Source organism: Vicugna pacos, chromosome 3, assembly GCF_048564905.1.
Source record: "Vicugna pacos chromosome 3, VicPac4, whole genome shotgun sequence".
Classification (NCBI taxonomy): Eukaryota; Metazoa; Chordata; class Mammalia; order Artiodactyla; family Camelidae; genus Vicugna; species Vicugna pacos.
Genome location: NC_132989.1, coordinates 17,299,727 through 17,326,844, shown reverse-complemented (window position 1 = coordinate 17,326,844; position 27,118 = coordinate 17,299,727). Strand labels below are relative to the sequence as shown.

Here is a 27,118-nt window from a genome sequence, read left to right as displayed (position 1 = left end):
CAAGGATCCTCCTGCGTTGAGAAAACGACGTCAAGGCAAAGCTGGGAGGACAACGCTTGTTTTCTCAGTAGGATCGTTCCGTTCCCGAAGCAGCCCAGGCACTGTGAAAGCCCTTAAAGCTGTCCTAGAATCCCTCTTAAGGGGATTGTTTGAATCATTTGGATTTATCTGACACTCACGGGGATGTACACAAGTTATTCATTCTCGACTTTTTCAATTAAATAAAATAGGAAGTCCCCAGCCATAACGTTTCCAGGACAGAGACTACTGGGTGATATGACCGCTAACCATATAAAAAGGAGAACACAAACTCAGATTCATTCTGACCTCTTTTTCTCCTCAAACTCTAAATAAGTGTAACAAGTTTCTGGTGACACTGAGATGTGTTTTGAGGAAACCACTCATTGCTTAAGATGGTATAACAAATAAAGAAGACTTGAATACCTAAGAAAGTGCATGGGGACTGGGACTTAAAAATGGACAGACTTTATCAGGTAGCAAGCTTTGTGAACAACTTTAATTATCGCTTTTAAGTCTCAACATCCTGGGAGTAGGTCTTTTTGTTTCCATTTTAGAGATGAAATTTAGCATAGAGCAATTAAGGGACCTGGCCCTGGTTGCTAGATATTTAACTCCTGCCTTTTCAACTGTTCCCTAGTGCCCCTTCCATGACGTTAATGTTGGACACATGCTCTTATCCTCGCCCACTGTCTTTAACAGGTTTACAACAAATTTACAGACACGCCTCCCTACCCCTCCCCTAAATCAGATGATAATTGGTGATTCAGAGAGTGTCTGTTTTGACATGATTAAAATGGGGGTTCCACTTTGACGGAATAAATCACTTAAATTTGATTTAAAAAGAGTTCAAGAAAGTTCCTGTTATGGTGGTGTTTTGTCAATATGAGGCAGGATCTTTAGTTGATTCATAGGCAAAACAGCAACTGAACAGACCACATGTTTGGGTTCTCAAAGTTTAAGATGGGAGGAGAGGACAGAGGACCAATCAGAAAACATTCAGGCAGCTTTCCATGTAAGTTTAAGTCTTTTGTGTTTGGAAAGCTCCCCCGGAGACATCTACCCCTGCTACCCCTTACCTCTCCGCAGTATATATAGGAACATGCTAGTTTCTCTCTCCGAGGGAAGAAAGATTTTTCAATGAGCCATCTCCTTTAGCAACCAATGAAATTTTAAAGAAAATATCCAGTTGAAAAAAAATCGATGAAATATCAATGTCTATGGAAAATATATCATCATTCTCAATGCAAAGGTGATCCCAAATTTCTACTCCCTTTTCCTGGGGGTACTGATTAAAAATCACCTTATGTGTGAAATACAGTTTCTCTCATTTGATAGACACAGCCCCCAACCCCAGGCTCCTCCTGTGAGGACTAGACACAGGGGTGGGTTTTCAGAACAGACTGCTGACCAGCTCAGTCCGGACCTGAGGCAGAGTTGCCGTTCCTCACCATCCCCTGCCCTCTTCCCTCAAGGACCGCTTGTAGGACAACCCCTGAGGCTGACAAACAGCCAGCCAGTTGCTTTGCTTAAAATTGATCTTTTCCAAGGATGTGTCAGATCAAAAGAAACAGGCATATCACACATAGAAGATGCACAACCAGCTACTGATGGTAGAAATGCTGAAACCTGCAGTGCTTAGTTGAAGAATGTTTACAAGGCACACACACGTGCACACAGAAAGTCCCCGCACACGGATGCACATCACGCTAGGTTAGAAGGCAGCAGAGGAGGCCCCGAAAGGACCAGAAACTGGGGAGCTGTTGGTACAAGATTCAGTTCATCCTCGCCTTAAGGCATCAACTTAGGACCCCCTACAAACCACATTTCCAGCAAGCACTGACTGTCAGCTGTTGTCTTCCAGCCCTGCACCCCAAGTACAGACTCTGAGCAGACCAATTCAACACCCGACACTCCACAGTCATGTAGGAAGCTCATTCTATTTTGCTAATTGCTTTCTTGGGCATGCACCAAGTTATTAAAAGGACAATGACAAAACAGAGAGCTTGGCTAAATGTACGTAATGGCACCTACAGAAATGTTTTTGTCCTTAACATTAGTTCCAATTACTTGTTTGCATGTGAAAGAGAACAGAGGAAATTGGCAAAACATTTCCCAATTATTTTCTAATCAGCTGTATCAGCTGTGAGATCACCTTTGCAACATTATCTGGCTCTTGGGAAAATACTTTCCTTGTAGCAGACAGACTGATTTTAGAAGCAGATCTAAGTCTGTTAGATACAAGCTTTTGCCAGGCACGACAGTCAGCTAGTAGCTACAGAAGGCAGTATCAGCAGAGCCTGTGGGAAGTCATACACCAGCCCACTTTTTCCCACCCACCCAGACACTCTCCCTCTCTGATCTGTACCTTCCGTGTGGCAGCTGGAAGAGAGGATGGTATTCGGAGGTCTGAAGATGTAAGGCAGGTAACGAGAGAAGCATTTCATCTTCCAAAAAAAATGAAAAAAGAAAAAAAAATCTAAATAAAAAACCAGTCTCCTGAATCCATGAGGATTCTCTCGGCCTTTAAAGCTGGCTACATCACCAGTATGTGAAGGGAGGCTCTCTCCCAGATCTGCAAAGCTAGGGAACCCGAGGAATAACTGGAGATGGGTCCCATTTTGCCATCAGCGCCAGGAAGCAGTGCCTTACATTTCTGCATGCAGCTCAAACTCAGAAGCCCCCAAGCAAGCCGGGATATAGCCTCTTCATTGGCTGCAGCTCCTCCGAGCAGGATTTGCTGAGTAAGTCAGTCTTGCCTGTAAACACACGCTGAAATGCCCTGCCTGAAACCTCTACCTTTTCCCGTGTGGTCAGTTTCTCTTTTAGCAACAGAAATACAGCAGGATATGGGAGTCGAGAGGATAAGTGACCATCTCTTATTTAGCTGAAAGATCAGATGAAACAAAGACAGCATAGTGTTCCGCCCTGGAGAGAGACGGCTGTTAAAAGAAGCCACCCGTAATGCCATGGGTCTCAGGAATATTAAAGTACAGTGCAATGAAATGGGTCTCTGTCCTTGCTTCATCTCGATTTAGTCCCGTTTTTTCTCTTAATACGAAACCCAAACAATAGGACCATTTATCATTTAGGTGAAGCCGAAAGCTGGGTTGAGTCGTCGGTGACAGAGGGCTAACACAGACAGATTCTGTGCACTACCACGGCTGTGTTTCCCTGCCAGCACTCACACCCAGGCAATAACATGGTTCTGAGTTATTTGCTGTACAAATTTAAAGCCACAACACGAGAACAGAGGATAAACCCAGGGGAACTGGCCCTTCACCGACCTGTGTACCCTGATGGCATATGAAAACATGGTACAAGGAAGTTGATCCAAGGATTATACAACTTTACCAAAACTCTCACTGAGATTGCAAATGAGACAGGGAGAAAGAGACGGAGAGGGAGAGAATATTAAAGGATACGGCCAATCGCCAAATACAAGTTAAAGTACTTTGGACTAGGGAGCTGGTTTGGTTTTGACCCATGAAATAGTAATAACTTTGGAAACCTTACCACAGGAAGGTAAGCACAAGACATCAGTTCAGGATTTATCATTTCTGTCAAAAACACGACTGTATCCTATTGTACATGATAAAGAGAAAGAGGTGAATGTTTTTTGTGATATATTCAGAGGCACAAGGAAATGATTTAAATGGTAAAGGAAAACCAATATTCCCCTGAGTGAGATTTTTAAAAATAAGATTTAATATAAAAGTGTGGCCTTGAAATCTGATAGGATAATTTCTGAGCCTTGATGGACTCTCCTCTTTTTGAAAATACTTAACTTAGCATGGGAACGATGTGTCAGCCTGCCCAGGTGAGCAAAGACTTAAGAGTCATAAAGTGACTGTAGTGTCAGTCCAGGCCGTGACGTAAACCCACTCTTCCACCAACATGCTGTCTCTCTGACTTGAGGACCACTGCAACATGATGAAAATTTACTGGTGGGGACAGAACATTTGTCCTTCAATAATCATATACCCCATCACTTCCTTAAACCCAGAGACCCAGCAAGGTTGGACCATCCCAAGTATGATGCTGTTTAAACAATGTCTAAGTGGTCTAGATTGGTTGTGTGGATAATCTCAAACTCACAACAGAAGAGCAAATCCAGAAGTAACTTCCTGAGAGACAAAGAACACCTAACCCCAATCAGTATGAGTAAAAATGGAAGGAGTATGGGCTTTGGGGTCAATCTGACCCAAGTTGGAAGCCCAGGGCATTCACTTACTGGCTGGGGAGATGTGAACGCAACTTTAACACCTGTGGGCCTTAGTTTGTATATCTATAAAATGGGAACAAGGTTTTCTTCGTGTATTCTTGAATGAAGGGAGGTAATAAGCACTTGATGTACCTGGCACATTATAGACACTTGATAAACTGTCACCGCGAAGGCTGTTCTTACTGTTGCTGTTAGACTTCTCTGAGCTTCTGTGGCCATATGCCAACTTCAGAGCAGCAAAAGGGCAGGTGTGGTTAAGAGGGTGGTACTACAATTAAACAGCCAGGGTTTAAGCCTGCCTTTGATATTGATTTACTGTGTGACCTTGGGCAACTTAGCATCTCTAAGCCTCATTACAGATATAGTAAGGATAATAAAAGGGTAATGATAGAACCTTACACGATATTGGGAGGGCAAAATAGGACGGCTCATATGAAGGGTTTAGCACAGTGCCTAGAATGAGTGTCTTATCAGTTGAATTGCTACTGTCTCTAACAGTAGTATCAGCCCTTAATTACAGTATCTTCTATCTACTTACTTATCTTGTCTGAGCAATGAAACTGTAAACTTCCTGAGGGAGATATCAATGTCTAATTCATCTTTGTACCCCTAGTGCCTCGCCCAGTGCCTGGCACAAAGTAGGTACTCAATCAATATGAGTTCAGTGGGTAAGCAAATGAATGAGTGAATGAATCAACATATATGAGAGAAAGCTTCTGAAAGATGTTTTGTAATTATTTTTGGGGAGGTCCTTCAACAGCACAAATGAAGTGACCTAGAGTCCATCATAAAGCTGGAATGCACTATTCAAGCAAAGATATTATGGAATTCATGTATAGACGGGCTTCAACTTTGCGTATTTTAGTATTAGATAAACAGTAGGCACTTAGTAAATATCTTCTGAGTTAATGGTAGGCACTCAGCAATTTCTTCCTAGGTTAAAAAATACTCACAGATAATACTGCCCATAATTACCCTCAAAGAACTAAATAAACAACAAAAACCTGCCTCCTCCATTAGAAACAAAAGAACAATGTAACTAGCACCCACGTTCCAAACAAGCCACTGCAAACCAGCCAGTACCTCTTTGCCATGACTGAAAATGTCTTCTCCAATCCCAATTAAAAATGATGATGGAGTGCCAGACGTATGGACCCTATCTACCCATATGCAGGATGAGCGAAAGAACAAATCTGAAATCTCCTTGGACAGGTGATTCCAGTGCAGGTGGTTTGCACTGCACTACACAAATGGTTCAATTGCTTTCACATTTATTTTTCTCTTTGATTCTCTGAACAACCCCATTTTACAGAAAACAGGCTGAGAGGATATAATAGTTTATCTGAAGACAAACAGCTCCCCCAGAGGAGAGGCAGTGTTTTTGCCCCAGGATCACAAGTGGAGAATGCAGACTCCACAGCCCTCAAGCCTATGGATTCAGACTCCCTGGGGATAGCCAAGGAATCTGCACAGTTAACAGTCCAAGTGATTCGTTCTTCACACGTGGAGAAGCTTTGGAGTCAGGTACTTCATTTCATGCTTTGGCTTGAAGGGTCAGGATAACAGAAAGTTTTTCTAACACTCTTGTCTTAAATCACTTGTCTTATTTTTGTCCAATAATTTGTTGCTACCTCGCATTGTTACATCAAGTGTTAGGCTGAGTGATGGGAATTCAGGCTATAAGATACCATCCCTAATCTAATGGAGCGCATTTTTCAGAAAAAAAAAAAGGACTAATAAACAGTTATAATACAGTGTTATACGAGTGACAGCAGGAAGAGGTTCTGAAAAGATTTTTTGGGATTATAGAGCCTCCAAAGGTCAATGTATTTGCAGATACTATTATATATAAAATAAACAGCAAGGACCTACTGTATAGCTCAGGGAACGATATTCAATTTCTTGTAATGAGCCGTAGGGAAAAGAAACTGAAAATATATACATGTATGTATGTATAACTGAATCACTTAGCTATATACCTGAAACTAATATTGTAAATCGACTACACTTCAACAAAGAATAAGAATTTAAAAAAAAAATCCATGCTTTCACATTAGGTGTTGTTTACAAAAAATCCCTGTAAAAAGGCAATTACCTTACTGAAGGCATAGCAAGTGAACAGTTAGCAGTCATTAAGTCCGTAAGTGGAACTAGACTCTGATATACCCAATGTCATCACAGATAAGAACAGGGCTACCAGGAGAGGATGAGATCTGTATGAGGATGGGGGAGGCTCTAAGGCAATGGCCCAGGTGCCTGGAGGGAGGGCCCAAGGGCAGAAAGAGGTCTCTGAAGGGGAACTAGAAGCCTAGGAGGAGGGAAAGATAAAGGTGACCCATTTTAGGTGCCATGTGAGAAGGGCCGGGAGTCTGGCCCAGAGACAAGAAAGGCCCCAGATGACTTCCACCTGCCAGGTTCTGACATCCAACAGCAAAAAAACTAATTCACTGGGAGACTGTTGAGTGCTGCACTCTGGACCAGCTGCCCCAAGCTTTTCTTTAGACTGACCTCCTGGGAGATCAGAAGCCATCACTTTCGTCCTGCCAAGTCCCAGCTGGAGCCCTTGCCTTGGGGCCAATGGACTCAGGCCTCCCAGCAGCCCGTTCCCACTGGTGCCATTTCTGCTGCTGTCTCTCGTGGAAGCCCAACTCTCGTGGGAAGCCCACCCTGACCATTCTCTTTCAGCATGTTTTTACAGCCTCCTTTGGGGAAGTTTCATCATTGCACTCTATCATTTTGCTAAAAAGAAAACTAAACCCTGGGGTGTGGCGGGGGGAAATTCATTTATTTAAGATCAGTCAGACTGAGCCTGCCTAGACTTTTACCCTCAAGTCAAAGCAGAGCAAATTCTTATGCATTTTTCAAGTCTTAAATAAAACGTCACATCAGCAAAGAAAGGTTTCTTAAAGCCTCAGACAGGATCAAATCCTCCTGCTACAGACTCTCCAATAACATCCTCCTCTTTTAAAACACTCATTCATTATTTTTTTTAATGGAGGTACTGGGGATTGAACCTAGGACCTTGTGCATGCTAAGTATGTGCTCTACCACTGAGCTAGACCCACCCCTCCATTCATTCATCTTTCATCATATTTGTTGAGCATCTACTTCTGCCAAGCACTGTACACGATGCTAAGGAATCAACAGTAAACAAGAGAAATAAGATATCTGCCTTTTTCTTCAAGGTATAATCATCACTCCTAACACGTAAGTCTGTGCTGAGGATTAAATGAGGTAACTCATGAAAGTGCTTAGAATTCTATGTGGCACAAAGTAAGTGCTATTCAATTACTTTGATAACTGTTGTTAAGTGTCTAACTCTCTTGCCAGGCGCTAAGTGGCAGGAGGGCAGGACTCTGACTTTTCTCTGCTGAATCCTGAGGGTGAATTTCATGCCTGCTGCATAATAGGAATTTGGTAAATATGTGCCGGATTGAATGGAGTCAAACCAAAAAAGAGAATTCTGACCTAATTTCCATCACCCTCCCCACACTCTCCAGTCTGTGTGTGAAACTGACAACGTGGTATAATCTGATCTGGAAGGAAGAGGAACCTCTTTTTGGTTAGTTCACTCACACATTCACACAATGTAATATTTTTAGCAGCTATTAAATACTAGGCATGCGTCTAGATGTTACTGGAGATACTGCAGTAAATAATATATTGAGGTTTAGCTCATTGAGTTTATATTTTAGAAGAAGGAGAGAGACAATAAACAAGTAAACATTGTATCAACAAGGTTATTTCAGATGGTGAAAAGTAGAATAATGATCCAGCAATTCTAGGTATTTATCCAAAGAAAATGAAACCACTAATTCAAAAAGACATCCGCACCCCCATGTTTACCGCAGCATTATTTATAATAGCCAACCTATGGAAACAACCTAAGTGTCCATCGATGGATGAATGGGTAAATAAAAGGGGTGTGTGTGTGTGTGTGTATGTGTGTACACACAGGGGAATATTATTCATCTATAAAAACAAGGCAATCTTGTCATTTGTGACTACATGGATGGAATTTGAGGGCATTATGCCAAGTGAAATAAGTCGGAGAAAGTCAAATACCATAGGAACTCACTCACAGGTGAAATCTAAAACAAACTAATGAAAAAAACACACCCCAAGCTCACAGACACAGAGAACAGATTGGTGGGTGCCAGAGGCAGAGGGTGGGGAGTAGGCAAATTGGATGAAGCGGGTTAAAGGGTACAACTTTCCAGTTATAAAATACATAAGTCATGAAGATGTAATGTAATATGACTGAAACATTATGCTGTACACCAGAAATTGACACATTGTAAACTGACTATACTTTAATGTAAAAAAAAATGTAATGTAAAGCATGGTGAATATAGTTAATAAGACTGTACTGTATATTTTAAAGTTGCTCAGAGAGTAGATCTCGAAAGTTCTGATCATAAGAAAAAATACTGTCACTAGGTATGGTGACAGATGTTAACTGGATTTACTGAGGTGATCATTTTGCAATATATAAAAACAGAATTATTATATTGTACACTTGAAACTAATATAATGTTTTTATGTCAATTACACTTCATTTTTTTAAAAGGAGACTGAAGAAAATAAAATGGAGGATGTGGTAGAAAGTGGCTGCTTTGCTTGGATGGTCAGGGAAGGCTTCTCTGAGGAGGTGACATTTCACCTAAGGCCTGAAAGACAAGTTGCTGGCCAAGAAATGGTATTGCTCCTCTCATCTACCCACTGTAGCCTGCAATTTACCTTCAGAGCAATTTCCTTTTCTAATTTAATGATGTAAACTATCTGATTATTTTAAAGTGGTAATTTATTTAGTGTTTGATTCACTGCGATACTATCACTTCGGTGGGGGCACAGGTTGGTATCCCCAGACCCAGCTGAGAAGTCAGGGGAGACCGGATCCATATTTGTGATTGGCAGTCTGGACCAGTTGCTCAGCCAGCTCTCTTGGCATATGACTAAAGCCAAGCAGACACAGGTAAGACTAAAGAGGACTTTGAAGATGGAGGACAGGCTCAATTCAGAGCAGATGCTACCATGTAGCAAAGAAAGAAACAAAAATCCAGTCAGTTACAACAGAAGATTTTGGCTCTCATTGAAAAGACCACAGAATGAAAAGCATAACACAGCCAAGTACGATTCCCACCAAATGTTATATACTAATTCTCACTTAGTACCTACAAAAAGGAGACAAATAACTCTCCTGATTTATTATGAGATATCAGAGCAAGTAGCTTATATATATATATATTATATATATATATATATAATTCTAAGCCACAGAAATATGACTTGATTTTAACAGATGATGTTAAGAATCGTAATCACCACCACCATCAAATCTGAGTTCTCACTAGGTCCAGCCACTCTTCTAACCACATTACCTAGATCTTATTTAATCCTCTTTAAAAACTTGGAATAAAGTAAATGTTATTATTTTATCTGTTTATACATGAGGAAATTTGCACAGAGATGTTAAGTAACTTGCTAAAAGCAAGCACAGGGAGGAGCTAAGATTCCAGTGCTAATTTTTCACTCCTACCCCCTCACCGTCTAGATGCTATGCTGCTTCCTGGGCTGCATGATCTTGATAATCTCTCCCATGTAGTGTAATGTAGAACAGCTCCTCTAGGATGAGACTAAACTTCTGTGTCTACTTATTCTGAATTTGTGATCAGGGTCAGTCAGGTTTACTTCTGACCCATTTGAAAGGAAGAATTTGCTAATGGTCATGTGGGGGAAATCTAACGAAATCCACACACCTACCCATCAATGCCCCCAGAGAGTCAATACATGTTGAAGGTTTGCTTTTTCTAAGGCACGATGCCAAAGACGGTGGGAGTAGGAGGCACAGAGGGTAAAGGTGAGTATGGAGGTAAGAAATAAAGAAATAAATGAAAAATATAAATATATTAAAAATTACAGAAAGGCCATAAGAGAGTAACAGATACAGTGCAGAGTAGGAATCTCTCACACCTAACCAGGACATGGGATCAGCTTCCAAGAAGACTTCCTGGAGGTGGTGGCATTTTAGACAGACTTTGAAGGACAGGGAGAATTTAAATCTGTGGAGATGTGAGTGAGAAAACATTCTGATAGGAAGTAATAACTGGAGCAATAGTATGAAAGTAAGGAAATTCTAGAATTACTTTGGGGGATGAATAGTGAGTACTTCTATTTATTTGTCAGTCTATTATAAGACATTTCTTAATGCTACTTTATAAACATGAAAATAACATTATGTTAAACATTTTTAAAGATATAGTGACTCATAACTCAAATTCACTGTTTCCCCTATTTACTCCAGATTAATGGAATTATAAAATATGTTTTAAATATATAAAACAGATTCCATTCTATGTTAAGGCTATGCACTAATTAGCTCCATTTGGAAACAGTGGACTTCAACCTCCTTTGTCCAATCTGGGCAAAGAACAACCCAATTATTCTGTCTATAAAATGTCTCAAAGCCTTTTAAGGAGGAACATTCCAAAGTAAATCCAGAATGCATTTCCAGTTCCTCAAAAGGAACTGCTCATTTGCTTTCCACCTGCACAGCTCTGGGTTTTAATTAAACCATGAACAGTATGAAAAGAAATCCATATGCAAAGATAAGAATGTATTTCTGAAGGATTTCTCTAACCCCGATATCCAATCTGGTCTTATTTCCCAGGGCTAGGCAGCACTATTTCCTGTTGGACGGATGAGAATGTTAGACAACTTTAAGGCAACCCAGCACATGAATCCAGGCAGTGAGATCTTAGTTTTCCGACCCTGTGGCCACCCTTTATAGATACAAGAAAAGACATTCGAGTGATCAGGTTTAATGCCTTCTCTGGAAAACACATTTAACCCAAGTTTTCCTTTGACTCTGAGAGGCCATAACTGTAAATCTTTCAGGAGGCGGCAGGGGAAGGGTTCTACCTGTGGCGTTTGGGGTACAGAGCAAGACAGGATCATTCAGCGAAGACGTCCCCCTGGGAGTCCGCCCTGCGCACACAGTGCACAGCCTGCAGAAACGTTCTGTTTGGCCGGCAGAGTATTTTATGTTCTCATTCAAACTACATGCCTTTAAACAGGTGGTGCACTCACCGATCTCTCTACACTTGGAGAGATTTCCACACTACTGTTCATCTCTGTTTCTGTCTATGAGCTTTGCTACACAGCAGGGTTTCTCAACATCAGCACTGTTGACATTTGGGGCTGGATAACTCTTTGGTGGTGGTGGGAGTGGGGCTGGGGTGGTGGGGCTGTTCTGTCCTGTGCATTGTAGGATGTTAAGCAGCATCCCTGGCCTCCATACACTAGATGCCAGTAGCAAGCCCTCCCCACCTCAGCGGTGATAATAAAATGTCTCCAGACATTGCTGAATATCCCCTGGAGGGCAACCCCCCTGCCCAACAGGGAGAATCACTGCTTCACAGTAATATGCCTCGACCAGGGCTGGGGTAATGATCACATTAATCATATATAAGGCAAGATCACGTGGGCAAGTAATACTCTGACTAGAAGAGACGAGAACTGGGTTCTGACTACATCTTCATGTCTCAGTGTCCTCACCTCATTCTCCCACAGATCTGGTGTGTAAATCCCATGAAACAATATACGTAAAAGTGTTTTGACAATTTAACAATATAATGCTGTCGCCATTTGGTCTAACCTGGGTCTTTAGGCAGCCACTGATACTGACACATTGAAAAACGGCAGCTCTATTCTGCAGTAAATTATTTAAGTTTGAAGGAATTCTGGCCACCAATTTTACTGACAGGGAGTAGGACTGGTAGTAAGAAACATCACTCTTGTCACTAGAATGAATTTTCTGAGAGTTTTGTCTACTGGTCTTTACTGATTGGAAAGCTGGTGTTCATTCATTCATGTGTGCGTGTATTTGATAGTATGTTTATTCATTCATGTGCACATGTATTCAACATGTGCCAGCATGTGCCAGGCACTGTGCTGGGCACTGGGGTTGCTTATACACCTTACAGTTGTAGCAGACACATTGATATGGCCCTGCCTTCACGGAGACTATGATCTAGTGGAGGAGAGTACGCAAGGAGCAAGGCAATGATAATGCAAGTGTTATGATCGATAACATCCAGGACCTCTTAGAAGGGCAGTGAGGCTGAGAGTTCAGGCTAAGGGAAGGCTTACTAGGAAAAGTGAAACCAAAGCTGAGATGTGAGTGATGAGTAGGGGTTTGCCAGGGACAGACAGGGTGAACAATATTTTTGGCAAAGAAAATAACGTGTGTGTCATGCTGGAGGCGAGGGAATCAGGTATACAGGGGACATGAAGGAAAACAGGGAGTGAGGCTAGAAGTATCCTAAGAACAATGGAGCCCAGGGAAGGTTTTAGGAGGGAAGTGACATGCGTGCCCACGAGAAGCACTACGGGAGGTGTTACCCCAAAAGGTAAAGACCCCAGTTCCTGTCATACCCAAAAGATAAGTTTGCAGTTGGGAGACGGTACATTGTGTAGTGGAAGATTTTTAAAGATTTATTTAGAAAAGAAAAAGTACACCTCTAAGAACAGGAGGCAGACTGATCCGAGGGAGGAAAAGTGGTGGTTTCTATCTCCCCTTTCTCTTACACCCTCCCTTAGAGGTGGTCTCTTGATTGATTGACGGCTCTTGTCCCTGAAATGCTTAGTCATGTTTAATCCCTTTGCGCATGTCCTCACCCATGGTGTGTACAGAAAAACCTATGGAGGTGGTGCTAAACTTCAGTGTTAATTATAATACAATGAGCATTGGGTGGTGCCTGGTTAAGTCCTTTCGGCTACTGGGAAGTCGTGGCTGCCGGGTTCTAACCAGTTTCTTGCTGGCACTCATTTAGAAGTAAAGCCCCTTTATGCTGGAGGTGGGCACTACTCCACCTTCTGGGCCACCCTCCCTCCCCTCCACCCGTTTGCCCAGTGCCCCCACTTATCTAACTACCTAACAGAGGCATAGGGTGAAAAACAGACTGGAGGTGGCTAAGAAGGAGGCTACAGAAAAACCAAGGAGGCTGCTTCCATATCTAGGGAAGAGAAGATGGTAGCCAGAGGAGGAGAGTGACAATGGGGTTGGAAAGAGGTCAAAGGATCCCAGAGATTATATTTGAGATATTTAGGGGGAAGAGTGATGTAGGGCTGAGAACAGATGAGCATGTGCGTTGAGGGAAGTAAAGAAGGCAGAGTCAAGGATGACTCTAAGGTGTGTGGGTGGGCTTTGGAGGAAGTAAGTGGAGTTGACTGAGCCCAGTGTGTTTTATAACAAAAAATGAAAAAGAGTTAATGGGGCTCCTGCTGAATGTGGGTTCCAGGGCTCACAACTAACATGCATTATCTCATTTAAGTCTTGCAGCATCCCCATGATACAGGATCTATTCTTTTTAGTACCTGCTCAAGGGTACACAACTGGTAACAGCAAATTCAACATCTTGCTCTCTGAACCACCACATATATAAGCATTATTAACTCACTTGAGTGTTCACTTCTAGGTTTAAATCATAGGCACCAACTAGATCTAAAATTTTACTAGTTCCTATTGTGGTCCTGGGCAAAGATACCACAGTGAGCTCTAGACCACAGGCAGCATTTTACTATGCGAGGTGGGTATGAAGACCTCCGGGTTGAAAGCAAAAACAAAACAAACAAGTGTGCAACAACAACAAAAAAGTCTGAGTTTAAAGATGAGGTTTAATTTTCACACTACAACTCTGTGGAAGGTTATGTTACTGAAGTTCTCCACTGGGGTGAAATGCCCTAGGGTGTTGGTTTGAGTATCAAATCACCACTCCTCCATTTTATTACTTCTTAAAACGTCAAGGTACTCCCATGCTTAAAATCCTCTAATGGCTTCCCAGTGCATCCAGAATAAAACAAATTATTTGCCAGGGGTTGCAAGGCATCACCTGAACTTGATGCTGCTCCTCTCTGCCAACTCATCCTTCCCCCACTCACCACTCCAGTCATCCTGGTCTCCCTTCTGGTCATGTCAAGATTGCTACTGCCTCAGGACCTTTGCAATGACTCCTGGGTCTAAACAGTATTCCACTACGTCTTTTGAACCTGGCTTCTACTCATTATTTAGATTTCAATGCAAATGCCACCTCTTTAGAAAAGCCATCACAGAACAACCATCTCATATAGCATCCCCTATCACCTCACGCAGCCATGACCACATTACATTTTCTATTCTTTAGACTTTGTCACCATCTGAAATTATCTTGTGTCTGTGAAAGCTGGCTTTTTAAATTATCTGCCGCACCCACTACAATGAGAGCTCTGTAACACCAGAGACCTTGGCTATTTTAAGAATTGCTGTTTTCAACACCTAGTGCCCAATATTTACCAAATAAGTGGAGGAATGAAATTCAATATTCTTACCCCTAAACATATGATTATAAAGGTAGCTACACTCTTAAAAAAAAGAGTTCAACCTAATAAATTAAAAATAAACACACTGGGGAAAAAAAGCATACTGCTTACTTGAAACTTCAAGTACAAAACCAGGTACCACCCCACAGTGTCCATGTGCTTAATTATTTATTCTCAGCTTTTAAATTCTATTAACAAATAACACAGGCAGTAAGTGGGTTGATGCTGAGTTTGCTTAATGAGTAACATAAGAAGACAACAAAAGACAGATTATCTTCTCACACACCCAGACCCCAGCTTTAAGGCAGTCAGCCTAAAGAAGCTGGGCATTTGGCATTCCCTGAGTCAGACGTTCTCCAAAGACCTAGCCAATAAACCTTCACCCTTTGCCCAGTGGTAGCAACAGAACTGGGTAAGCCATATCTGCCTCTGCTTCCTGTAGTTAACGCTGTTGTTGGACTACCTGGAATTGTGCCCCTATTCCTCACTGGAAAGCCCAGATTTTATTATGGCATCCTCTACTCAGAGAGGACCATCCTCTACCAAGCTCAGATGCAAGCCTGATCTGTGCAAGGTAGCTGGGCTAATCCCATCCTCCTTCTCAGTGTTAGTTTAGAACTGGGCCTGTGACTCAGACTGAGGCCAAGGGGACATCATTAGAAATTGCTTGGGAATATCTGGAAAAAATTGTTCTAAAAAAATGTCTTTTCACTGGATATTGTTGTGTTTGAGTATAATGCCCTGAATGCCTACAGTTGTCTTGGGATGAAGCTGACATTCCAAGGACAGCAAACCAGAAAGATGGAGTGGATCTCAGTCCTCCATGCTATACTTCAGCCAGGGAATTATTCAGCTCTGGGGGCTCCCTGCCTCAGGACTTATTAAGTGAAAAACTGGGTTACCGCTTAACTGGGCTCTTTACTTTTGACCTTGGTCCCTTACCATTTATTATTGACCTGCTATCAAAAAGAACATTCATATTATTTTTCATTATAAGTTACTACAAGATATTGAATAGAGTTCCCTGTGCTATATAGTAGGTCCTTGCTGTTTATCTATTTTATAGACAGTAGTTTGTATCTGCTAATCCTGAACTCTCAATTTATCCCTCCCCCGCTTTCTGAAAAATATGAAAAAGAATATATACATCTGTGTGTGTGTTTGTATAATTGAATCACTATGCTGCACACCAGTGACTAATACAATACTATAAAACAATTACACTTCAATTTTTAAAAAAGAGCATTTAATGACTATTCAGGCAGCAGGTCAGGTCTTTATAACGGTCTCTAAGGCTCCTGTTCGTATCTGCCTGTCATCATCCTTCTGTCTCCATTTCTCACAACTTTTCCCTTTGGTCACTCAACTTTGGCCACATCAGCTTCACGTCTAGGTCTTGAACATACCAGGTAAGCTCTTGCCTCAGGGCATTTGCACCCACCATTACCTCCATCTGGACCTTTCCTCCTCAGATAACCACATGTTTTGATCTCTCACCTTCTTCATATCATTGCTAAAATGTTATCTTTTGCCTGGGCATCTTGACCATCTTATTTGAAAGAGAAAACCCATAACCCGAGACCCTCTGTTGCTTTACTTTCCTCAGTTACACTTATAATCTTGTATTTTATAGTCCACTTAATTATTTCATCTATTGTCTCTCTCCTTCACAGTAGGTACTTAGTAGCTATTTGCAGAACTAAGAAAGAGATAATAATTCCTTTACTGTTCCAGATATTTGGAGATGAATTTTCCTGTTGCAGCTGGAGGCGTCCTGAGTGAAGGATTTCCCTTGAGCCGCCACATGACCACTGCTGTGCATTTTCATGACAGTCAGCCGTGTTTAAATTCATAGTCAGTGCTTCTAGAACAGAGGCCTCCCCACCCCTAAAGACATCAATCTACGCTGTGTAGTGGAAAAGGAGCAGTAGAAAAATCGCTGGTGTAGGATTCAAAAGTTCGCCTTCTGGTCTCTCTGAGACCTTGGAAAGTTCAAATTTATCTCTGTCTGTCTTAATTTCTTCATCTCTATGAGGAATAACCTACTATCTGCAACATCCATGCTATCTCTTTTATACCTGCAATGTGGGTTCATAATACCTAGTCTATTCCGATGGGTGTTATAAAAAAAATGACACATATATGTTAAATGCAAAAAGTGCTATTTATCTATAATGGATTTTTTTATGGTAGTTTATAATGTTGTGCTAATTTCTGGTGTACAGCATAGTGTGATTCAGTTATATATACATATATATATATTCTTTTCATATTTTTTTCATTATAGGCTATTACAAGGTGTTGAATACATTTCCCTGTGATGTACAGTAGGACTTTGTTGTTTACCTATTTTATATATAGTAGTTATTATCTGCAAATCCAAAAATCCTAATTTGTCTCTCCACCCCCCCCTCTTTCTTTCCCCACTGGTAACCATAAGTTTGTTTACTATCTCTGTGAGTCTGTTTCTGCTTTGTAAATAAGTCATTTGTGTCATTTTTTTAGATTCCACATCTAAGTGATATCATATGGTATTTGTCTTTCTCTTTCTGACTTATTTCACTTAGTATGATCATCTCCAGGTCCACCCAGGTTGCTGCAAATGGCATTATTTCACTCTCTTTCTGGCTGAGTAGTATTCTTTTATATATATATATATGTATATATATTGTGGTATATATAATATATACAACTATATATATATGCCACAGCTTCTTTATCCAGTCATCTGTCAATGGACATGTAGGTTGCTTCCATGTCTTGGATATTGTAAATAGTGCTGCTATGAACACTGGGGTGCAGGTGCATATGTCTTTTTGAATTAGATATAATTGATTATCTTAAATGAACTATCTTATTCTCCTTAAAATATCTGTTATTGTTGTATTAATGGCAATAGTGATTTTTTTCTTTTGGTTTGTTGACATTTACTACTTCCTGAAGGCTTTATTCATTCAATAAGCATTCACTGAGCCACTAGTAGGTGTCAGGTGACTTTCCAGGAGCGCTCGCTCTACCACCCTGGTTAAGAACACAAACTCTGAGGTCATACAGGTGTATTACTGAGATAGGTTGTTAAACTTTCTGAGCCTCAATTTCCTCCACTGTAAAATGAGGTTAAGTTGCCCCACATCTTATTGTTCTAGCAAAAATTAATATATCAAACATTATTATTACAGAATCTTGCCCAGTGAGGTCTGATTAAATAGAATTATTATTACTACTCTCCCATGGCCAGGTATCATGTAGTACTTTTAAAGATCTGATTAAGTAAGCCCTTCAGCATGATCTCAAGATAGTCCAGGGACAATGAGTAATCTGCCTAAAGGAAGAGCTGAACCCTAAATAAAACTTGGGTCTATGTGTCTCAAAAGCCTGTCTAACTCCTATTCTGCCCTTGAGTCTCAGACTGGCTGCCAGTTACTCCAGCGATCCTTCCTGGCTCCCTCTGCCACCCTACTGGAGGTTAAGTTGGGTGGCTTATGCTTTTTTCTAGCACTTTTCACACTCATCCTGGATTGCAATGGACAACCCCTTGCTGATAGCTCTTGGAAGAGTGTAAACTGCTTAAGCAAGGGGAGCAATGGTGCCTTGCTCACCCAGCCAGGCACACAGTAGGTGTGCCATAAATGCTTGTTGATTAAACACATTTAAAGTGACGGGCATTAGGGCAGGGGTGAAGTGGACAGCTGTGGAGCTTCTTCTCACTTGTTGGCTTGGCAATGTTTAATTACCTAATGCTTCAGAGGGAACAGGATGTTTGACCTCAGTGCTGTGTGGAGAACCCGCTTTTCTTCCCCCCACCAGAGCCCTGCAAGCTTCCAGCAAGTCCACTTCTCACCAAGCTGCCTTCAGAGCATGGCAAGCCCACAGCTCTCCTGCGTCAACACATCCTCCATCACAGCTGCGAAAAATGCTTTCATCTCCTGGCGACTTGTTCATAATCATACCAATTTTGCTCCTAGCAGATTGGAGCCCAGAACAAAGTACAGTCGCTTAGGAAATCCCTTTGTAGATGACTGGATGCAGAGAGGAGATTCAGGCTTCCTTTTGACACACAGAGGAGAGGTTTTTACTCCCTTCGGTGCCTGGGGCAGAGAACTGGGACTGCACAGCAACCTCGTATTTATTGGCATTCTGATTTCCTTTCAAAAGCTCAGAGTGCGCTCTGATATTCTCTGCTCTCACAATAGCCCTCTGATATCAGGAAAGAACAAACAGAATCTCTCAGTGTGTCTCTTGGATCAACTGAGGTTAGAATTATTCGGGATGCCTGTGAAATTTGCAAGCTGTTTGACTCCACCCCAGACTTTCTGAACCAGAATCTCTAAGGGTCGGACCTGGGAATGTGCATTTTAACACCCTCCTCAGATGATTCACATGCACAATAAGGTTTGAAAATCATTCAGTGATTCATTTAAGGTCACTAACTTGGGTAGCTGAGCCCAGCCTAAAATTAGAGACAATCTGACTCCAGATTAGTGCCTAATTAATGGCCCCGTGTTGGTGGCTTGAGGTTGTTGGTTCAGAAAGCTCTGTCCAAAAATGAGAGCTCTTTTTCCCGAAAGGGGAGTTTTTATCACAGCTACCACTGCACCCTATATCCAGAAGTGGGAAGAGCAGGCAAGCGGGGCTCCATTTTATACCTTTTAGGCTCAGATATGTGAGGTGATGTAACAATTGCCCTGTGCCGTTTATGTGGCATAAGCATCTGAGAAAGGTTATTTGTCATTCCATAAAATGAGGTCATAGTCTTTATACTGCTTTGAGATAGTGCAATCAGTATTGTTCTTTTTGGGTGATAGCAAAGATTCATAATGACTGAAAAGAAGCTGAAAAGTCCTTTCTACGACTCCCACATTTCTCAAACATCAATGCAAAGATCTGATATTCCTGCAAATGCTGTAGGTAGAGGACTGCTCTTTGCTAGGAAGGTATTCACAGTCATCAGTCCTTAGTTTAGGGTGGATTGAATGCATCTCACATCAGCAGCCAAAGTGATATTTTTCTCTCATTAGGAAACTGAATCAATAGACTCAGCCTCCTCCTTCCCTCCATGTGAGTCATCTTTTCAGAGGCAGGGGCAGGAAAGAACATTATGCCCATGGAGCAGCACAGAATAAACATCACATTTATTTCCCATGAATAAGATGAAGTGACCTACACTGACAGATATTGAAGAACTGCAGGAGGAGAAACAAAAATAGCCTAGAATTATAGTATCAGAAAGAAAATGGTTATATGCTATCTCTTAGGGGAAAAAAAAAGTCAGGTAATTCTGACTTCTTCTCATGCACAGACTCACACACAAAATCTCAGGAAATTGTGTCCTGTCTAGCGTGGGCAATTTCTAGTATGTTCTATGATGACATGGTGTAAAACTTCGTGAGATGAAATCACGCATTCTAGGAAATGCCATGCCAGGTGAGTCAAACACAAGAATTGCACATGGGACAAGAAAACATGCTCAATATCACTAATTATCAGAGAAATGCAAATCAAAACTACAGTGAGGTATCACCTCACACCAGTCAGAATGGCCATCATTCAAGAGTCCACAAATGACAAATGCTGGAGAGGCTGTGGAGAAAAGGGAACCCTCCTACACTGCTGGTGGGAACCCTCCTACACTGGCTGGTGCAGCCACTGTGGAAAACAGTACGGAGATTCCTCAAAAGACTAGGAATAGACTTACCATATGACCCAGTCATCCTGCTCATGGGCATACAGCCAGAAGGAACCCTACTTCAAAAAGACACCTGTACCTCAATGTTCATAGCAGCACTATTTACAATAGCCAAGACACGGAAACAGCCTAAATGTCCATCAACAGATGACTGGATAAAGAAGCTGTGGTATATTTATACAATGGAATATTATTCAGCCATAAAAATGACAACATAACGCCATTTGCAGCAACATGGATGTCCCTGGAGAATGTCAATCTAAGTGAAGTAAGCCAGAAAGAGAAAGAAAAATACCATATGAGATCACTCATATGTGGAATCTGAAAAAAAAAGAACATAAATACAAAATAGAAACAGACTCACAGACATAGAATACAAACTTGTGGTTGCCAAGGGGGAGGGGGGTGGGAAGGGACAGACTGGGAGTTCCAAATTTGTAGATACTGACAGGCATATGTAGAATAGATAAACAAGATTATACTGTATAGCACAGGGAAATATATACAAGATTTTGTGGTAGCTCACAGTGAAAAAAAATGTGACAATGACTATATATATGTTCATGTGTAACTGAAAAATTGTGCTCTACACTGGAATTTGACACAGCATTTTAAAATGACTGTAACTCAATAAAAAAAGTTAAAAAAAAAAGAATTGCACATGGGGCATCTTTGAAAGTGCACGCATCTTCCCAGAACCAGACTAAGTGAACAATGCTTAGATGGCATCCTGACCACCAGCAGAACAGTGAAAACTTCTGTCCATCGATGAGTTGTTCGTCAACACAGTCTGCAAGACGTGTATGATTCCATCCAGCCCAATGATTCCAAATGCCATCTATGCACGAATGCTGCCTTAGTTCCTATTTCTATCTCCCATTCTCTCTCTGAAAAGCCACATTCATAGGCACAACTTCCTTCTTGGTATCTACACCTGAATATCTTATAACCATTTCACACACAGGCTCAAAATGAAGCTCATGAGTTTTGTCCCTGAAGGAGTTCAGGACATACTACCCCAAAATATCCTGCCTTCGTATATATTGTTTTGAACTGAAGACACTTGAAACAATAGGAAATGCACGGAGCAGTTCTCTCTGAATCCCCCTTATCTGCCTAAAGATGGAACTCAGTGGCCATGAATCCCTTCCCTGGGAATTTCATCCACCAGGGAAGATTAACTCTCATCTCAGGAGAGAAGACTAGAAGGAGACACCCCACCCAGACAAACCTGGTCACAAACTATCATCTCTTACAGCTTTTCTTCTAAGGGCCTATTCATCTTTCCTAAACATGAGAGGCTTGTATCCTTCCTTCCTCCCCTTCCCCTATTAAGCTGTACGCAAGCTCTCAAATCTCACTGTTTTTGAGTATTCACTTTTTTCCTGCATGGCCTCCATGCCCATAATATTAAAAATTAATGCATCTATATACATTTTCTTCCATTAATCTGCCAGATGTCAGTTTATTTCATAGACCCAGCTACTGAACCCAGGAGGGGAGACAGAATCCTCAAATCTGCCTCTTTGCCAGGTTTCCCAGTCTCTGTAACTCAGCCCACAAACTACCCAATCGCTCAAGGCCAAATCTAGAAGCTGTCTTAATTCTCCACTTAACCTCTTCCCTAAAATCCAGTCCCTTTCCTTCCAAATATATCCTGAGTCTCTTCTTTTCTCCTCATCTGCAACTCCTCCCCTCTAATTAAGCCACGTTGCCTCTCATCAGAATTCTGATAAGAATTATTTCAACAGTGTTAATTTCATCTTTAAAATCCTGCAATGGTAAGGTGTTCCACTATTCTCAAAATAAAGCCCAGCCTCTGTGACGTGACTCAAAGGTTCTACCTGACCCAGCCCCTGCCTGCCTCTCTGCCTCTTTTCAGACACAGCTTGCTGCCACCAACTCTAGCCACAATGGGCTCTTGTATGTGCTTTGAAAACATCACCTTTTGTCCTGGCACTGGGCCTGTACATGCACTTGTTTTATTAGTACCTATAATGACCAAGGCATGGTTCTTTGAATGCTGGAACATGTCCATCTTTCAGGCCTTGGCTCAGGTGCCACCTCCTCAGAGAGGCCTTCCCTAATGCCCCACAGTGAAGTGACCTCCTCCAGGAACTCCCTCATGCCATCCTGCTTATATCTTTCTTACTGTTCATCAAAACCACAAGTGACCTTCTATTTTTCTACCTTTTTTAATTGGCCAAGTCTTTCATTATAAAATGATTTTTTTTTACATCGTGCAGCTCATTCACCTGGCCCACAGCAGCCATGCAATAATTACCTATTAAATATTTGAATGAATGAGTGAATAAATGAATTTGAGCGCTATTCATACCTTACCAAAAATTCAGTTTCATCACCACTGTCTGAAAAGAGCTGACTTCAGTTAGGTCTTTGCAGCACAGCAATAATTTTCCAAGCCTCAGCAATACCAGGTGGCACCATGTGGCACAGGATATAGAGTATCATTTACTGTCCCTCCAGCAACCCACAACCTGGATCTCACCTACCTTTCCAGTTTAATCTTTCACTTTGATTCTGCAGGTTCTCTATGCCCCAGTAAAATAGAATCCTTCCTCTTTCTAAGCATATAAACCTCAGGACCTTTGCACATACTATTCCCATCACTTCAACTTCCTTCCTCTTAGTGTCTCATAATTTCTGTTTCCTGAAATCCTCTGAGCACTTGAGTAGTCAAAGAAGTATCAGTTATATAAATGTATCAAATCAACAGGTTGGACAGGTTAAACTTACAAATCTATGTCAGTTATATCTCAATTTTTAAAAAGAAGAAAGTGTCAATGAAATGGACACAGTAAATCAAATTTTTAAATGCTTTCATTTGGAGAGCTTGGAAAATGGGCACTGGTATGTGTTGATAGTGGATTTGTAAGTCATTAGTTCCTCTAAAGGCCTACTGATACTTAACAGTTTTAAAAATCTTAAAATATAGCTCTATAAACCTTAATGAAGGAATTCTATTTTTGAGAATGTAGCTTAATGATATAATCATAGTAATTTATCATAATTATTGAACATTTCCTATGTGCTGTGTTGTTTAAAATGTCTAATTATACTCCTACAGTAGTTCCTCAGGGTAAATTTTGTTATCCCATTTTTACATATCGGGAAATGAAATCATGAAAAATTTGAGGAAACTTGCTTTGTGCCAATGAGAAGTGAGGCCAAATTCTGAACCAGGTATTTTATTGTAGAACATACACTCTTAATCACTCTACCACATAGCTTTTCCTAAATAAACACAGAGCAGCTCTTAGGGATGTCCATAACAGTGGTATTATAAATCTTGAAAATTTGGGTAAATTAGGGCATCCCTACTGTTCATAATACGAAAGATGATCACTCTATATGGTTGGGTGAAAACATCTATTTACAAAATAGTATTTCCATTATGACTCCACTTTAGTAAAAATAAATATTGTGTTGATTTTGTTTATTATATACTAACCCGTCCCCTTCACAATATCTTGTTTGTTAATTGAATCAATTGATGAGTATATACATAGTCAAGAGGTTAGAAAAATATACCACAAACACTTAGTGGCGCTGATCTGTGGAATTATGTACAATATTTATTTTCTGATTTTTTTTGTTATATTTAAAGTTATCTACACTGAGAACAAAGTTTTAGTAATCAGAAAGGAAAAAGAATAAATGTTACATTTTAATTATATTGAATTTCTAAAAATGAATTATAGCAAGGTTGTAGATAAATATCTCTTCCAAAGTACTCAAAATAATTTTTACTTAAATAATTTTTCACTCTGAATTAAACTGCTATAGAATGACCCAAAAGTTCACATGCATTCATGGATGTTAGTTTCCACATTCAAGTTCATTCTGTCAACGTTTCACTTCCTTATTCACGGATATGAGTTTTAGACCTTACACCACATCTGGTGTCTATCCCTACTACCAATTGAGTACCTCTGTTTCTGGCAACCCTGACTGCATTCTACTAAGACAGCTAAAACTTGATTTCAAACGCCCAGAAGTGCTATTCCAGTTCCTTCTAATTGCCTATCACTCAGCTATTTTGAAATGCAGACATCCTTTGGGATGTTTCCCCACTCAGGCTTGTAAGGAAAGAAATGAAGAGAATTAAAAACAGGTTCTTCAGGAGGAGGTAAAGGGCCTGGAATAGCACACTCTCCTGAGAGCCAGAAAGACAATTACATGCTGGCATTGGGACTCAGTGTACCCACAATTAATATTCAAGTCAGATTTGAATGCTTCCTTTTCCTCATGTGCTTCATGATAGTGGCAAGTCATCTTCCACACAGAACAGAAGGATGAGACTAATGTCTGACCATCTTGAAGTGTTTGCTTTCAGAAATCTGCAGAGCTGATAGCGCCCCCCCCACCATGAAACGAGACTTGCCTAGTTTCGCCCCTCTCTCTGCAAATCTGTTTCACTGAAAAGTTCATTTCAGTGCTGCCTCATTGGTGGGAATAAAAAAAGCTTCAACAACAACAACAACAAAAAGCCTTAAAAGAAATGACTAAATCCATTTCTAGCTCAGAATGCTATTCAGGGATATGTGGGGACTTACATGAATGCAAAGATGAACATTTCTGATCTGGAAGCAGCACAAACCCCAGGAAGGCGAGGAAAAGGGTAGGGGTGGGTAGCAGAGCTTTCTCCTACCTTCCGTGGCTCCAATCTCGATAGTGCCCTTCACTTGGCTGAAGCACCATAGTGTGTCCTGGGTGAGAGCCCCCAGTCCTGCAAGCGACACAAGGAGACACTTCCGGTTAGGTAAGGCTCCCAGTTGTCCTTAAAAGACCAACACAGAAAGAAAAACAGAGTGTTATCTAGGCATTTCTAAAAGGAGACTTGCACACCGGGTATCATTCTGTCAGAGAGAAGAGCTTAGGGAGTCCGGGAGGATGGCTGGTCTGCAAGGACAGTGTTCTGCTGCAAATCACTGGTCTGTCTTCTCCATCTGATCATGCCAGGACCAGCCCGAGCTGGAGCAATCGGAGTTGTCGCTTCTCGGCCCCTGTCAGCGTCCTCCAGCAGTTACAGCACCCACCCTGTGTGACTGCCCCTTTTCATGGGAACACTAATGCTTTCCATTGTTTTCCTTCTGTGATGGTGCGGGGAGAAAGAGGGAGTTTGTTAAGAGGGCAGAGAGGAAAAGAAAGGCAACTTTTTTTTTAACCAGTTTCAAAGTTTTCATGGCTGAACAGCCAGTAAGGGGTCAGATGCTCAGAGAACTTCCATCTCTCTTGTTCCCTTCTTGACTGCTTGCCAAAGTCAGAGCTGAATGGAGAGAAGTGGAAAGCAAAAAAGGTTGGAGAAGAGGGGCTGGGGGTGGTGGCTGCGGGGGGGTGGTGGCTGGAGAAGGAGGGTGGGGGTGGTGGCAGCTAATCCAGGGTTGATGAGTCAGTTCTGACAAACACGGCCTATTTTGTTCTATGGGGATTTCTGTTCAAATTCAAATTGGACCTTGAATAGGGTTAAATTTTCTGGCTTATTATGACTTCTGGTTCCTACAAACATATGTATCTAATACTCATGTATATACTAATAGATACAGAATACATTTGTTGAGATATATATTCAAGTCAAAGAGGCTCTTTCCAGAACATTTCCAGGTGGCAGGTGCCATTTCCAGTAATGGCTTACTTCTCAACAGCATGGATATTCCCTTCAATTCTACTAGGTTCTACAATTAAGGGGAATACTGCATAGTCAAATTACGAGAGAGGCTATCAATTTAAGAATAATTATATCAGCAGAAAAAGTCAAATATCAAAACTAAATGACCTTTAAAAAACACACACAAGGTTGGGGGCCAAGATGGCGGAGTAGAAGGACACTCGCAGCTCACCCTCTCCCACGAATACACCCAGAGTGAGATCCATGGACCCACCCACCCACTCAGAACACCTACTGAACTTTGACAGAACATCACCTTCCTCAAAAGACAAAATTCGCCACAAATCTGGTCAGAGAAAAGGAAAAAAGAAAGAAGAAAAAGGAAATTAGTGCAGGATAGGTCCCACAGGGAGGGACAGGCAAAGGAAGAATGGCGCTCCTGTGCTGGGTCTCCGCGTCTCTAACAGAGAGGCCAGCGAGCGGGACAGAGGGGGAGCCTCAGGTTCACATCTGTACGGAAGAGCCCTTTAGTGGCAGAACTAAGTTAAATGGGCACCAATGGTCCCTGCAACCCCCAGCCCTGGATGCAAACCGGCAGGGGTGGGATGGGACAGGCTGCCTGAGGGGGCGGAGGACTGGGCAGCTGCACTGAGACAGCCTCGGGGGACTGAGGTGGACTGTGCGCCGTGGCTGGGAGGGGATACAGAGCAGAACAGCCCCCATAAAGTACAAAAGAAAAAGCAAAGCAACACGGCTGGTGTGCCCTGGGCGGAGGGACGCCGTAGCCTTTGTCTCCTCAGACCCCCGGCGCCATTACTGGCGGGGCTCGGCACAGCCACCATGCTCTCTGGCATGCGGCTCCCAGGCGGGGGTGGGGTGGAAACCTGAACGCGTACCTGGGGCTCCGCAACCTCACAGGCGGGACTGAGGTTTGTTGACAGCCCCAGGGAGAAGGGAATGTTCTGCCACGGTGCCTCTGTAAACTCTAGCCTCTAAGACAAACGAACCAGGAGCGGAGTTCTGCCACAGAGCAGGGGCGAGGGTTGGTGCGGCCATTTCCTCCGAGCCCGCCTGTGGAGCGCAGAGCCGCACTGAACACGGGAGGGGCGGAGGGACCCGCCCACCTATCGTGCACAACCACAGCGCAGGGACGCAGCATAGGGAGGGGGCCCAACCTGCCTGCCTAGCAGCACTGGGAGCA

At 41.9% G+C, this 27,118-nt stretch overlaps 1 protein-coding gene across 10 annotated transcripts in view; it reads right to left on the bottom strand.

The window, feature by feature from the left end:
• PPP2R2B (protein phosphatase 2 regulatory subunit Bbeta) overlaps positions 1 to 27,118 on the bottom strand; it is a 619,288-nt gene that overhangs the window by 401,896 nt on the left and 190,274 nt on the right. For 5 of the 10 annotated variants that reach the window (XR_012067318.1, XR_012067317.1, XR_012067336.1 and 2 more), the window contains one exon: positions 24,961 to 25,038. Coding sequence is in view for 6 of the 10 variants with exons in the window: in XM_072955312.1 (XP_072811413.1) it covers positions 24,961 to 25,038 (78 nt within the window). In the remaining 4 variants the exon portion in view is untranslated. Of the gene's footprint in view, positions 1 to 2,386; positions 2,701 to 24,960; positions 25,039 to 25,157; positions 25,410 to 26,813; positions 26,944 to 27,118 lie in introns of those variants that run through there. The other 5 variants (XM_072955322.1, XM_072955330.1, XM_006204484.3 and 2 more) reach the window with 5 other exon arrangements.